The 15,257-nt window shown below is 49.2% G+C and overlaps 1 protein-coding gene across 1 annotated transcript; it reads left to right on the forward strand.

Moving 5' to 3' along the window:
• The first annotated feature begins 208 nt into the window (after positions 1 to 208).
• On the forward strand, positions 209 to 14,951 carry LOC119386940 (gamma-secretase subunit Aph-1). Its single transcript, XM_037654232.2, has 2 exons — positions 209 to 654; positions 14,615 to 14,951. Exons 1-2 carry the CDS (start codon positions 209 to 211, stop codon positions 14,949 to 14,951), a joined length of 783 nt encoding a protein of 260 aa, XP_037510160.1.
• Positions 14,952 to 15,257: the final 306 nt, after the last annotated feature.

The raw sequence follows: 15,257 nt of genomic DNA on the forward strand, positions 1-15,257 counted from the left end.
TCTAAAATTACAGTTTCCCTTAGCTTTATAGGCCCTTACCTTTAAAATTCTGCCACCCTCCTTTGGGTGAGCGCCATCAGGAAGAGGATTATCATCATCATCATCAACCGGGAGAGAAGAAGAATCTGCCACGAGGGCATCGCGTACCGACGAACGGCAAGGCGAACGCATCTCCAGAGTCAGCAGGAGAGAAACCCGCGCATCTGTCATGACCGCGAGTGAGAGCCTGGGATACGGCCTGATGGGCTTCGGGCCGGCGCTGTCCATGTTCGCGCTGACCATCGCGCGACACCCGAGCCGAGTCGTGGTGCTCTTGCTGTCCTCATTCAGCTGGATCCTGTCGCTGCTGCTGTCCTCGCTCGCCTGGTTCGTGCTCTCGCCGCTGGGCTCGTCCCTGGGCGTTGCCGTGGCGCTCGCCGTGGTCTTCCAGGAGGGCGCCCGAATCGCCACCCTCCAGGCGCTGCGCAAGGCGGACCGCTCGCTCAAGCTGGCCGCGCTCGCCGGAGACGCGCAACTCGCTCGTAGCAGGGTTGCGCTGGCGTACGCCTCCGGCCTGGGCTTCGGCGTCGCCAGTGGAGCCTGCTCGCTGCTCAACCCACTGGCGGACATTGCCGACGCGGGTGTGCCTCCCGGTGTCATGGGTGTCGCCAAGAGGTACGTCTCAAGGCAACTTCACACGGTGCGGTTTCCCATTGCAGTGCAACACAGATCACGGTCGTCGCCGACCTCGCATGCCCCGATACACTTCGTCGCAGCGACAAGTGGCTCAAAGGCTCATATGTTGGAATAATATCGCCCTCACTTGTCGAAAACGAAAGGCCTGCGCGTAGACACGTGCAACACAAGCGTTTTCTTTTCTACACCTTAATTTGTTTCATCTTAGTTTTTGTGCGCGTTGCTGCTATTTTAAGATTATAACCTATACCAACTTGCCTAGGTTATCTAAGCTAAACGGGGCGCTGATACACAGGAAGGAACTGAGGAAGGAATAATACTAGGATGGAGCGTCCGTGACAATTTTGAGCTCTAGTCATAAAAAGAATCAAGGAAAGACTCATGGGAAGTGTACACACACGCCACGTCATAGGCAAGCGGTAATTTTTAGTCGCGAAAAGTGCAGAGCGGAAAGCGGCTGGCGAAAGCAGACCGTGATGTTGGCATCTCTAATTATGGATGAAACAACGCCTCAAATGGGCTGGAAACCTTGAGGGATTCATATTTCCCAAGAGCCATTGCGCGTATGGGCTGTGAAGTTTTAGGGGTTCTTAATTAAACATGGACACAACAAAGCCGCGCGTGCGAACCTGTCCCTCCTTTGGATCGCTGGCTTGCACTGACGTCACTGAAAGCGCCGTGTTGGAGCACCAGCATGTGGGGACGCGACATTTCCGATGTCGCATTAATGTTATCGAAACATCACATGCAGGTTCTTTCATTATCCACGCACAGAGACGTTCCTGCCGCGTCGTTTTCACATAGACGCAACTTGTTTGTCATCAAAGCCGCCATCTTGGAGCTCCAGTTCCTTTCAGAAGCTGCGTCCATGACGTCATGTGCAAGCTATCTATCGGGGTGGCAGTCACTCTCGCTAGTACTACGCAGCAGCCCTCTTAGTTAGAGCTGTGACCCCCTATCCCGCGGTTCGCGTTGAGTTGCGACCGCGGCGGTTTTCCGGCCAGCGGGGACAGAGACAGGTCTTTCAAACGAAGGTTATTTAACGGCGAAGCTGTTTAGCAAGTCGTCTCTTGTGAGTCGATGCAAAAAAACTATGATCATAAACGGGTATGTGCCACAGAAATTGGGTAAATCCCACTACTCACCACTGGTCCACTAAAAATGAAGAAGGCAACAGTTAGCCCAACAAATGGCTGCGAAGCGACAACGAGAGAATACTATAGGAACGGGAAAGGCAAAGGCGGCTGCGAGAAGACCCCGAAGCGATGGAAGGCATACGGCAACGAAGACGTGCCCATAGATCTATGAGAGGTGCGACCGCTTGGTTTCAGCGCGAGTTTGTCTTTATAGTGTGGACAGCCGTGTAGTGTCTGTGACTGTCTGTTGTTTAACTCGAACCTCTCTGAGCTGATAATAAAGTTGCTTCTCTCTCTCTCTCTCTGAGCTGAAAATCAACGTAGAAACAACCTAGCATCAAAGCCTAGCAATGACCTGGGAGCAACCAAGAAACAACCTGCATCACCTAGCTAAGTCCTAGAAATCATAGGCCTGCGTAGGATTCCGCATCAGGGGGGGGGGGGGGGGCGAAGGCTCATCGCAGCGCCCCCCCTCCTACTAAGTCAATGTACGAGGCAGATTTTGCGCCCCCCCCCCCCTCTTAGGTGACTAGGGGGGATCAATGTATGGGGAAGATATTGTGCCCCCCTCTAAGGTGACTAGGGGGGGCGCCCCCCCCCCCTGTGCGCACGCCTATGCTAGAAATAACCTAGAAGCAACCAGATTAGTCTTTAGAATCGCCCATAATAATAATAATATCTGGGGTTTAACGTCCCAAAACCACGATATGATTATGAGAGACGCCGTAGTGGAGGGTTCCGGAAATTTCGACCACCTGGGGTTCTTAACGTGCACCTAAATCTAAGTACACGGGCCTCAAACATTTTCGCCTCCATCGAAAATGCAGCCGCCGCGGCCGTTAGAATCGCCCAGTTTCGCTCTTTCAAGCCTTGTGCGGCTTAGCGCAAGCGTCGCCACTTTTTATTTACCTCAAATACATATCTGCCAATAGCAACAAATACAGTAGCACATCGAGTTAACAGAACACCTCAGCGGCGGGGTGTTCCGCACTACTGGGGAAAACAACAATTAACATATAGCAAGCACACGTCGAGGAAGTGATAGCTGCTCAGCTCACCTCGCGCGGCTTTTGCATTCCCCGGTCCGGGGCGGTAGTTCGCACTCCATGGTCGGGGCCAATGGTCGGGGCGCTGCAGGGGTTGATGGCAGCGGCGGTGCTCATGGCTTGGGTCCGATGTGGTCAGTCACACCTTACCCAAGACGGGAGACCCAGAGGCCCCCGAGGAAGCGTCGTGCGTTCTCGGGTTGAGAGGAGGAGCCTGCCCACAAAAGGGGAAGGAGGGAACGGAGCCTCTCGGCTGCAGAATGAGCGCAGGGCTACGGTCCGCGAAGGGCAGCGGGGGTGACAAAATGCCCCCCTCCAACGCAGCCCCTCTCGCCGCTACGCGCGTAAACATATCGTGAGCCGAGGCGCCGCGTTGAAGACACTGGTTTGCGCATGCAACCCCTGAAGTTACAAGAGAGCGGGCCCATGGGATATGTTTGCTTGACGTCAGCCTTTTTTCCTTCCTCCAAGCGATAATGTATCGGTTGGAAATTGTGGAATTTCATGTGATGCATGTGCGTGCGTGTTCGTGTTAGATTCTCGCGGCGATCGCTAGAGTATGCCTCCGTGTGCACGTGTTTAACGTAGCCCACCCACTATTGGTCCAGAAAATACAAAAACCAACTCTTTCAAAACCTCGTCCGTGTTTAAATAATGAATTTCGCAAATTAAATAAGGGCTAATTGAACGCCAATGCAAGATATAAAATAAAATAAAAACTCTCGAAGGGACTGACAACTGGCCAGAACATGTGGTTAGATGCTAGTGGAAATGGAAATACCGTGAATTATAGTGACAGAATTCAGCATTCTTCTCGCAACTTTAATAAATTTGCATTTTTATTTTGCCTTTGAAAGGCGCAAAAACGGTAGACAAGCCTTGGTACTGCGCGAAGGAGTCAATCGGATTGCTGTATATAGGTAGTTTGCTGCTGTTTAGGCAAATCAAATTCGTGCTTATAGTCTGCAGATTATTAAGCTTCACCGCTCTATTCTGTGTTTATTCGAGGTAAAAGGAGTTAACGCTGAGGAGCGTCGCTGCCTTCGCGGTGGAAACGAGCCACGGCATTGCGCGCGGCATGCACGCATGCGCGCCACGCGAACACGAACCACTACAATACAGGCATGATTGATAGGGCATCACTTGTTTGCGGGCGTGTAATCGACATCGCGCTACCTACCACTGTTTGCAGCATGTGCAGCTGCGCTCTAGCTGTGACTTCGTCGGTGCCGCAGATCGAAAAATTCTTATACAAAAATTTCAGGAGGTCTTCGCCTAACGGGATAATGGGGGTAAGCGAAGCTTGGTGTGTGCGCGTGACTGACACGCTACTTTTCTTTCTTTTTTCGATGCGAAGCACTCCCTTGGCGTCCACACCCCCACTGTGCATGCGCGCCCCCTCGCCCTCTCTCTCTCCTCTCCTACGCCCCCCCCCCCTCTCGCGCGCCTCATTCTCTCCTGCGCAACTTAAGGGGTATTCAGACGGGGGAGAAATGCTCGGGGGGTAAAGGCGGAGCCTAGTGACGTCAGCTCGCGAGGAGAAGTCTCCACAAATGCCCCCCACTCACACGGACGAGGCAAACGGAGGGGGAGACCAGTGTTACTAGACTACTCTGGTGGCTTGCACCACCCGTTTGACGAGCTGCTGACGACGAGCTGCAGACGACCATCCAGCTGCAGACTGGACACCCACTGCCGCTCTCTGCAGGAGCAAGTGCAACAATGTGGCCAAACAAGAGCCCGAAATTCCGCCACATCCCCCACCGCAGGGGGATCGTTTGTCCTTTCGGGGAAAACGTCCCCGTCTCCTCCGAGGAGGCGCGGGGGGGTCACGCCCACTCGCTAATCCGTGACGTCGCGGTCACGTGATACGCAATCCCCCCGTCTCCCCCGAGCATTCCTCCGCCGTCTGAATACCCCTTTAAAGTCCTTGAAAAATATAAGAAGCGAGAGAGCTGGCCGATGCCTGTAGTGCGCCCGTCGCGCTCCTAGCGCCATCTCGCTGGTAATGAAGAAACGCTTATAAGCGCCTCCGTCTCGGAGGACTGCAAACGGTAAAGGGTGTGTATATAACGCTCGCCGTTAGCACTGAGGGATCTACGCTTTGTGGAGTAGTGCTTAGCGCACCGCGCTGCGACGTGAGAGGTCGCTGGTTCGATTCCGCACCTCGGAAGCATTTTTCTGATTTATTTTTCTTTGGGATATTGATGTATATATACATACTTATACATATACGCAGCATGACGGCGGCGACGGCAAAAACCAACCGAGACTGGGGCTCTTCGATTTTCTACTTCTGGCTACCCGCGGGCTGCCAGAGCCAGCCAGAGCGCGCTCGTTTGGTTGCTCCGACCCCCCCGCGGTGCACTTCCGGTTGGCGTTCGTTTTTCTCGGGTTGGACGGTTCTGGCGACCCGCGGGGAGCCCGAGGGTCGCCAGAACCTTCCAGGACAATTTAGTCGTGGAAGCTCTCTGGAAGGTTTCGGGCTAGCAGACGCCGAAAAGAGACGATACGCGCTCGCCGCCATCTTTGTGAGGACTCGACGGATTGCAATGCGGGCGCTTGCGGACAACACCTTTGCTTGTCCTTACGCTCGGGCCGCTCGGCGCCGTTCCGCCGTGCGAGATGGCGCGATTACGAGTGGCGGCGAGCACTTGGAGCTAATGTTTATTGCTTTTCTTATGTGTCCCGTGAAGTTTCCTTCCGTGAACAACGCGGCAAACTGTCGTGTTCTAACCCTTCTAACTGCGTCGTGCACATGTCCCAAAAGTTATGTACACGTTCGTACGAACACATGGAGACCCCTTTCGAGTTTATTTTTTCGTAGTAGTATTCGATTGTGGTGTCGTGTGTGCTTTATGTGCATTTAGCTGAGACGATTGTGGTCGAACTACCTATTTCGCTCCGTCGTATGTTTGCGTGCGTGAACCCCGTCTTCATAAAATGCACTGATCGAATAAAAGCGATCGCGACATTGTTTTTTGTGTGATCCTCGTTGGTCGCGAACGGCGTGCGAGCGTACTTCGATCTACGGGCCAGTATATGAGGTATAGTATTACGTTATGCTACGACGCGTCGATGTGAAAAAACGAAGATGAATTCAGAAATGTATACATCCTCTTGTTGCTTATTTCATCGTCGGCTTTGTCTTTTCCCACCTTTTAGTAATAATTCCATGCAGTATGTACGCGGTTATCACCTAGTAGCTCTACTAAAAGCTTTGCTAGTACATGAGATTTTTGGAGTGCCACTTAGGACTGGAAAAGAGGCTCAGGCAACATCTGCCAAAACGAGTCGAAGACGCGTCACACAGAAGTTTATTTTATATATAACGCGCACTCGTGGTACCCATACCGCCGCATGTCTCAAGTTATGACAAAACGCAAGCTGGTCAACGCGTGTGTGCGACGTAGTACGCGATAGATCCTCGAGCTCTTTTGGGGACACGATCACTTTCGCGAGATTTTCGCGTCGTGTTGTGCAGCGACTGTTACACGTACTAAGCAGACGTGAGCTGGTTAAGCCGTTAGCGGCGCGGTAGCTCACCTTGCATCGCTTTCGTGGCGCCGTGCGCCAGCTGGCTGTTTTGTTCGCGGACGGGGCGAGTTGCGCACGATTTTGCGAACGTACGTGATCGTATCCCAAATCCGTATGCTCGAGAATATCACTTCAGCTCTTCAGCAAACCTAGCCACATATTTTCAAGCGGGCAATGCAGAAAAACCAACGCGCACGCGGCGCAAAGTTTCGTTTGCTGCCACGGCGGTAGCGTTTGTTTACGTTTACGCTGGCTGTCCCAGCGTTCGATTTTGTAATCTTGGGCAGCTTCGGGTTGTCTCGGGCTTCCCACACATGTGACCAAGACTATAGTGCCTAGAATATACTGGCTAGTGTGCTGAGCGGAGGGGGTTTCCTATGGGAGGAGGTGGCAGGGCCGGCAGGGCCGGTGATGCCTTCCAACTTTCACCGGCAGGCGGCGACGCTAGTCGCAAAGGTGTAGGCCGCGCGCCGGTTTGGCCTCCGCAGCTTTGCCTCGTGTCCGAATTTGTCTTAGTGAAGTCTGCGCTGCTTTTATCGTGTTTGCCCTGTCCTTTGTGTACGCACGAGTAAATGAGAACTGCAAAGAGTAATGATGCAACGGGAGAAGCATCGGGGCAGGCAGAAAACATGCTTCGTTCCGCTGTGTCGGAGTGGCTATCACATTTTCTGTTGAAATACAGATCGGCGTTTTCACTAATATGTTTGTATTAAGCAGTTGTTTGAGTATTTCCCTGCCCGTTTAACATTTTTCACTGTATTTTGCTGATTTAAGAACTGGTATTATGACTATTTGTATTGTGTCTCTTCTGTTGAGCGTTTGTTTACATTTATGTGTGCGTTGTGTGTTTTGAACATTATTTATGTTTGATAAGTTGATGGTTAAGTTGTGGAACAGTGGGATTTTTCATAGTGAAAGTCAGATTATATTCTCAGTTATTAAGGTGGGGTGAAACTTCGAAAGTGAGTTTCAAAGCTTGGCTCTACAGCAGTCGTAATGAAAGCTATGACTAAAATTTGCGAGGTATCTTAAGATGGACGCAGGTTGCATTAAAGCTCAAAAATGGTTTGAAATTGTTTAGTATTTTTTTATTTGTGTTTGCTTTTCTACTAATGTACTTTTTAAATAAGATCTGCCAACTGCAGACCATTGCAATTTCGCATAAAGGTAGCAACTAACGCTTTAGAGAAGTGGAACTAAAATTGTGAGCGTACAACAAAAACTAGATTTGTTATGTTTTCTTACGTTTGTTGATTTATGAAAATTGCCACTTATGACTGATTATTTGTACTAAAAAATACAAATGCGCATAGGCTACTGCTTCTAGTGCCAGTTATGTAAATGCCATTAGTTACCACGTGGAAATTTTTATTTTCTAAGCCCACTAGTTCTCAAGAAAAAGGTACAGAAACTACAAAAATGTTCTTTTGAGATAAACGCAGAAATAACGTAGGGGTACGCGAGCATTACCCGTCAATGTGTCAAAGAAAAAGGACCTAAAATTCTTTTTGAAACTGCGAGTACTCAAATGTGATATATTTTCTGAAAGATAAAGAAATGTTGTATCAGGTAATTTTGAAATCCCAAAATTGAATTTTTTTTACCAAAGGAAGTCTCATCCCGCCTTAAACTGTTAGTTCATTGCGGTTGAAAACAAAAGCCCATATTCACAAAGGTGCCTCGCACTTGATTTTTTCAGGCAATATTTCAGCTAATCACAATGCTAGACTAATGAAATTATCTAATTGAGATGTCGATCTTGACTAATGACCCCTGTTCGGTTTCTTTGCACTTATGTTACCTTATGTTAAAATGAAATTCAAGCTCCAGACACATTCTTAATGTTTTTTTTTTTTTTTTTTTTTTTTTTTTTTTTTTTTTTTGTGAAGTGAGTAGTACCTTTCAGATAAAATGCATGAGTAGTGAATCCTATTCAGACTGGCTTGTGTTCATGGCATGTGGTCTAGAAAATACGGATGTCATGCTGGAAAACGCAGAACAGTGAAAGTAACCCCACCCCACCCTACATTTGCGTATGAACGATGCTCTGTTAACTACAGACTTGCCCATGTAGATACAACAATGCAGTAGCCACAGCTGAACTGCAGAAACATCGAAACAACCGATCCGAGAGTATGGGGCCTATGCTGATATCTGCAGCACTGGGTGTGCAATATTCATCCTGTTTGTGAAAGCGAACAATGTGCAAAAACTAGTGTCATAATGTCTGCAAGAAATATTAGTGTACGTATTTGTGTAATACCAGCGTTACACTGGAATTTGCGATTACTGTCGACCTGCTCCGAGTCAAATATCTGCTCGCGAGAATTATTGTAGCCACCGATCCGACTACCTCGGCGCATAATACACTCTGCAAGTCCATGATGGTGCATCATACCGAGTGTGACGCGCCGCTAATATAAAATATGACCACGACTGAGCGGTGCGAATTGCAGTTGGCTGGATCGACTTCGAGTAAAATCGCTGCAACACAAGCGCTGTTCCTTAGCCTTCGTCCCGTCTTCGCGCTGTTTTCAACAGAATAAGATGCACCAACTGGCCCTTCAAAGCACCCTGCTATCGCCAGCGAATGTTAACGTGTAGCAGCGAAGAATCCGAGTCGTACTTGATCGCGATCGTAATTGCCGTGAGCCATCCTTACGACACGATTCCTTGCACCTAACGTGTCAACCTTAGCTGAGTGTTTTCGACTGGCAAGTTGGGTGTATCGTAGTATATTAATTGTGACTTTTCTACTTCGCTTTGGTGGTGAAGCAGTGTCGCGAAAGCTAGCAGACGACCGTGAGGGACGTGTGAAACCTTCGTCATTTTGTAGTGCCCAACCAGTTGAGGATTCTCTGCGGGCAGCAATTTGCCGCTAAGATTTCCTTCTTCCGATCGAGTGTTCTGTCGAGTGTGTTAAAAAGAACGAAGAACACTGTATTCGCAGCAGAAAGCGCCGTGCTACGCAGCCGCAAGCGCAGGAGCCACCGACGCGCGATGGATGGATGGATGGATGGATGGATGCTATGAGCGTCCCCTTTATAACGGGGCGGTGACAAGTGTGCCACCAGGCTCGAAAAAAAAAAACCCTTTACTCTTTTTTTTTTAGCGTTGGCCTAGTGTCTTTACTTCAATTAAAACTATTTTACTCCAGAAGACAAAAAAAACCTTAAGTTTTCAGCTTCGTTCTGTGCCCTTTACGGCAGAATGTCCTTATTTTTTTCCCATTATTTATTTTTGTCCTTTCTCTCTAGTTTTCTGCCACCAATACTCTAACCGTCTCTTACTTATTTCAATCGCGGGTGTGTTCAGCTTTCCATTGTCTCTAAAACCCAAGGCGTCATGTAGGCTCGTGCCCAAACGTACACCTGGGTGGATGTCTCCACATTCAATCAGAACATGCTCCGCCGTTTCCTGATCTTCCCCGCAGCACGTGCATTGTTCTTCTTCTTTACTGAATCTCGCTTTATAACTACCCGTTCTAAGGCAACCCGATCTCGCTTCAAACAGTAAAGCGCTTCCCATTGAATTGTCGTAAAATGCCTCCCTCCTTATTTCATTTTTGCCCTTCCGGTAGTTACTCAAAGCCGGTTTTTTCTCCATAGCTGTCATCCAGTAAATCCTCTCCGCCTCTCTGACTTTTCGCTTAACGCTCTTTGTTGACATACTGCTTACACTACCAGCCGTATATTTACTAGTGAGCCTCCTAGTTCTTTTTCTCCACTGTGTGTCCACGCTCTTCCTATACAAGTAACGGAACACCTTCTCTGCCCATCTACTCTCCTTCATATTCCTTAGCCTTTCTTCGAACCTTATTTTGCTCTGAGCCTCCCTCGCCTCAAAACCTGCCCATCCCATATCGCCCTTTACAGCCTCATTTGTCGTCTTCCCGTGAGCACCCAACGCGAGGCGTCCCACAGTCCTTTGATTTATATCCATTCCCGATTGCACCTCTGCCCTCATGCACACCACTGAGTTCCCAAAAGTAAGCCCCGGAACCATTACACCCTTCCACAGACCTCGAAGCACCTCGTACCTATTGTATCCCCACAATGCTCTGTGCTTCATTATTGCAGCATTCCTCTTTCCTTTTGCTGCTGAGGCTTTTTCCTGTACCTCCATGTACCTGTCACCCTCATTTATCCATACTCCGAGGTACTTGTATTCGCTCACTCTCGGTATTTCTTGGCCCTGTATTGACACCGCCTGATCACAAGGGTCATTGAATACCATCAATCCACATTTTGTTACACTAAATCCTAGTCCTAGAGCTTCCCCTTCCCTTCCGCATATATCCGCCAGCTGCTGTATATCCTCTCGACTGTCAGCAAATAAGACAATATCGTCAGCATAAAATAATCCTGGAAGCTTCTGCTCAATCATCACGCCGCCCTGTTTGTGTGACAGATTAAAACCAAAGTTGCTACCTTCTAGCGCTTTTTCCATATTCACCATGTACAGCATGAATAACAGCGGGGACAAAGGACATCCCTGTCTCAGCCCCTTGCTAATCTCAACGTTCTCTTTGCTACTCATTCCTTCCCATTCTATGCAAACTGTATTTTCTCGGTATATCTCCCTCAAAAGCTGTATACAGTCGTCGCCTATGCCAATTCCTTTCAATATATCCCACAAAATTTCCTGATGAACGTTGTCGTACGCCCCAGTGATGTCTAGAAAAGCCATGTACAAGGGCCTATTTTCTATTTTAGATATTTCTATACACTGAGTGAGAACAAACAGGTTATCGTCTAACCGCCTGTCGACTCGAAATCCATTCTGGAGTTGTCCCAAAATATCGTTGTGTTCTGCCCACTTTTCTATTTTCATTTTTACTGCTTGCATCGCCAACCTGTATAGTACCGATGTAATGGTTAGTGGTCTATACGAGCGAATGTTATCCTTTTCTCCCTTGCCTTTATAGATTAAGTTCATTCTACCTTTTCGCCAACTATCTGGTATTTGCCTGTCCTTTAAGCATTTTTCTACAGCTTTCAGCAGTGCTTCTTTAGTGCTATTTCCTAGTTCGTTAATGAGGCTAACGGGAATACCATCTAAACCGGCGGCAGTGCGCTTTGGAATTTTTCCTTCAGCCCTTTTCCAATTGAAATTCTCCAGCACTAGCTCTTCCTCGGTTGCTCTCTCCGCCACACTTTTACTCACCGGGGAAATCCCCTGGACGCTCTTTTTAAACGAATCGGCTGTTACCTTTCGAATGTAACCTAGCGCTTCGTACCCTTCCAATTGATTTCCTCCTTCATCGAGAATATGTTGTTGCGTTGTGACAGACTTCCTACCTAGCGCCTTTATGTGGCTCCAAAATATCCTAGGTGCGGCCTCCTTTTTTTCGTGAATCTCTGTCACCCAGCGTTCACTTTCGCCTTTAATTTTTGCCTCGACCAATTTCTGTACAATGGATTTTTTCTCTAGATATATTTCCCATATTTCGTTGACTTCGTCCTGCGGTCGCTTGTCCTTTTTTGCCCTTCTATGATTCCGTGATGCTTCACGCCGCTTCTCGATCGCTTCCCGGATTTCCTTGTTCCACCAACTTTTTGGCTTCCTCTTTCCTTTCCAGCAAATAGTTTTCTTCTCTCTCCCTATCTCTTTCGTCATTAGATCTAATAGCTCACTGTACTCCCAGTCCTTGCCTGGTATTTTGCCTACTTCTTCCTCGACTCTTGTGGCTATATTTATTATTCGTTTGTCATTTAAATACGAGGTGCCAGACTTTGATTCTATGCTCTCATTTCCAGTTTTATATCCCATTTGTAATGTTATTCGTTTATGATCACTACCCAAGCTTTTAATCCCTTCCTCGTCTATTCTCATTTCTCTCAGTTTGTGATAAATTCCTTCAGACATGAGACAATAATCAATACTTGACTGTTTGTTTCCGACTTCCCACGTGATCTGGCCGTCACATTTAGGCCCCGTGTTAACTATCTCCAGACTATGTTGCTCGCAGAGATCTAGTAATAACTTCCCATTGGTGTCTGAATATCCGTCAAGGTCGTGTATGTGGGCATTCATGTCCCCTAGAAGGATGATTTCGGCCCCATTACCAAATTCCTTAATATCCTCACTCATGCAATCCACTATCTCCTGATTCTTTTCTCTGCAGTTATTTCCCGTCCACAAGTAGGCAACCCCTAGCCACGTTTTCTTTCCACCTACTGTGCCCAAAACCCAGAGGTGCTCTGAACACGTCTGTTTCACTCTAACCCATTTGGCGCCGCGGTGAATTAGCATTCCTACACCCCCACCTTTCCTTTCTGATATGATCCTGTTGCACCCTTCCCAAACATAATTTTCAATATGTGGTGGCTCTTCCAAGTCTCTAAGGTGTGTTTCTGTAACCGCATAAACGCCTATCTGTTCTTTGTTTAACTGCTCCTCAATCTCTAACCATTTTGTCTTTTTTCTGCCACCCTGCATGTTTATGTAACTAATTGCAACACGCGCCTTATCCCTTTTTCTTTTACCTTTTTTCTGGTTTTTCCCAATACTACCTGTCAAAGAGTCCTGGTTGTTTTCCCTGTTACTAGCTACCCCGGACTCTGAAGGGCCCGCGTGCCCCCCAAAAAAGCTACTGCGCGTCCTGCCAGCCGCCAGCCCACCTCATGACCAAGCCTCTTATCGAAGTGAATTCTGTCTCTTTGGAAACCGCCCCACCTGTGCACCTCCCTGTTTATATCCACTACCTCGAAACCCTTCTCTCGACTAATTCGCCATACCTCTTTGTTTGCGTCGACAACCGCTCTTTGCAAGTTGATATTGCGCACTGGTACTTCCGGTATTGTGCATACTACAATTTGCACCTGGGGGGACACGGTGCGCATGTTATCGACCCCTTTCACCAAGGTCGTGGCTAGTCCTGACGATTCTTCATTCAACACGTCATTTAGCCCTGCCGCAATTACCACGAGGTTACGTCTGTGAGCTTTAGCTGCGAGTTCTTCACTCGCTTGCCTCATGACTGTCCCCAGCGTATGTCCTGGGAATGTCCCTATCGAGACCTTAGCGAGTCGCAGCGCCGCCATGCGGTGACTGTGGGAAGGCATCAGCGCGGTGGCCACGCCAAAGCGCGCGCTCAGCACACTAGCCAGTATATTCTAGGCACTATACCAAGACGCTGCTTCCTGTCCCGACCGGAACTTGCTGGCTGACCCTCTGGCTGTCTCTGGCTGCCAGAGAACTGCCAGAAGTCCGAAAATCGAAGAGCCCCACTGTCCATATAATTGCTATCGCAACAAAATGGCTTTAGCGTAACGCTGGCATAACGCCGCGATGAGCGCCCTCTTACGCTACCCCCCCCCCTCTCGCGCGCCTCATTCTCTCCTACGACAAGTACCTTCCCTCGTTGAAGAATCCCACGACGACACCAATGGCATGGACTGCAGAGAGGCATACGCACATGACTTTGCGACTTTGCGGGAGTCGAATACCTCGGACGCCGGCAGTTCCACGCAGCGGGAGCTGGATGGAGACTGGAAGACAGTGCTGATTCTACGCCAGAGGAAGACACAGGCTCGAGCAGGCTCGAGAACGCAAGAAAAAAAAATTACACCATCTCCCGCTCAAGCGAACCATCTCCCCGCTGCATCGCATCCACTCATGGTTCCCTTTAGCGGGAAATGGCGTAATGTTTTCTATCACATTTTACAATACTCCCTTTTTATTTTTTATTTCCTCCGCTCCGGGTATACCGTGCTGCTAAGCACGCGTGTATACTTGGCGCGGAGGAAAGCACGTGGATACCGTGCTTAGCAGCGCAACAATTTAATTCCTACAGGCAACAACGATGGTCGTGCGCTCATAACAAGGCAACAATGAAATGTGGCAACGTGAAACGACAAGCGACCTAAATAAAAGATCAGATTGCCATATCAGAAACGGCTGATCGCCGACAAGTTCACGATCGAGAGAGCATCAATTATTGTGAAACCGCGCATACGAATATGCATGTGACCGACGCACCTTCGAGGGCCACATTTCTGTACACTCGCGTACAACGCATTTGTTTTTCGCATAGAGCGTCGCCGCGACCGAAATCTAATTCATGGCAAGCTTCGCTTGGAAATGTTTCACGGCATTTTCCGTGTTACTATTCCATAATTACACACACCGGTAAGTTTCCCGCTGCACAAAAACAAAAAAGATTAAAAAACGGGTTCGCGCAGCTGGCCAGCTGTTCCTTTGTTCTCCTTTACGCAGCCTTCCCGAATCGTTCATCCTGACGTCGGCGCTGACCACGGGCATGCTGACGGTGCTGCACACCCTGTGGAGCGTGGTCTCTTTCCAAGCCCTGTGTCTTCAGAGTACGCTGCTGATCGCCTTCCCGCCGGTTGCACACATGTTTGCCTCGGGCGCCACGCTGCTGTACTCGCACGGACACTTCGGCGTACCGCTGGCCGCCATCGTGGGCCTGCTCTTCCTGACAGCCGCTGTGGCCTTCGTGGTAACCGGCGGCCAGGCCGGACGCGCCTGGTCCCGACTAGGTCTCGCACGCGGCAGCAGCTCGCCCGAAGGCTCCGAGTACGAGCCGGTGTAGGCACACAGCACAGGGAACCAAGACTATCCCGAACGTGCACCAAGGCGTGTGTGTGTGAACGTTCGTGCACGAACGTTCCTTCAGTGAGGTCTGCTGGCAGTCATGATGACGCCTTCTTCACGACCTACTTTAGCAACACCTGAGCTTTTAAATTTTGCGGCAGTTCTCAATACACGGTTTTACGGGCTCGCGTGCGTGTGTGGAAGGGAGGGAAAATGGCCTCATCCAGGCACCACGCCTCATGGATGGTACCACGCCCCCTTATCTTGGTCGTCTTGGTGGCCATGTAGAAAAGAATGCGATCGA

The sequence above is a fragment of the Rhipicephalus sanguineus genome, chromosome 3, assembly GCF_013339695.2.
Source record: "Rhipicephalus sanguineus isolate Rsan-2018 chromosome 3, BIME_Rsan_1.4, whole genome shotgun sequence".
Taxonomy (NCBI): Eukaryota; Metazoa; Arthropoda; class Arachnida; order Ixodida; family Ixodidae; genus Rhipicephalus; species Rhipicephalus sanguineus.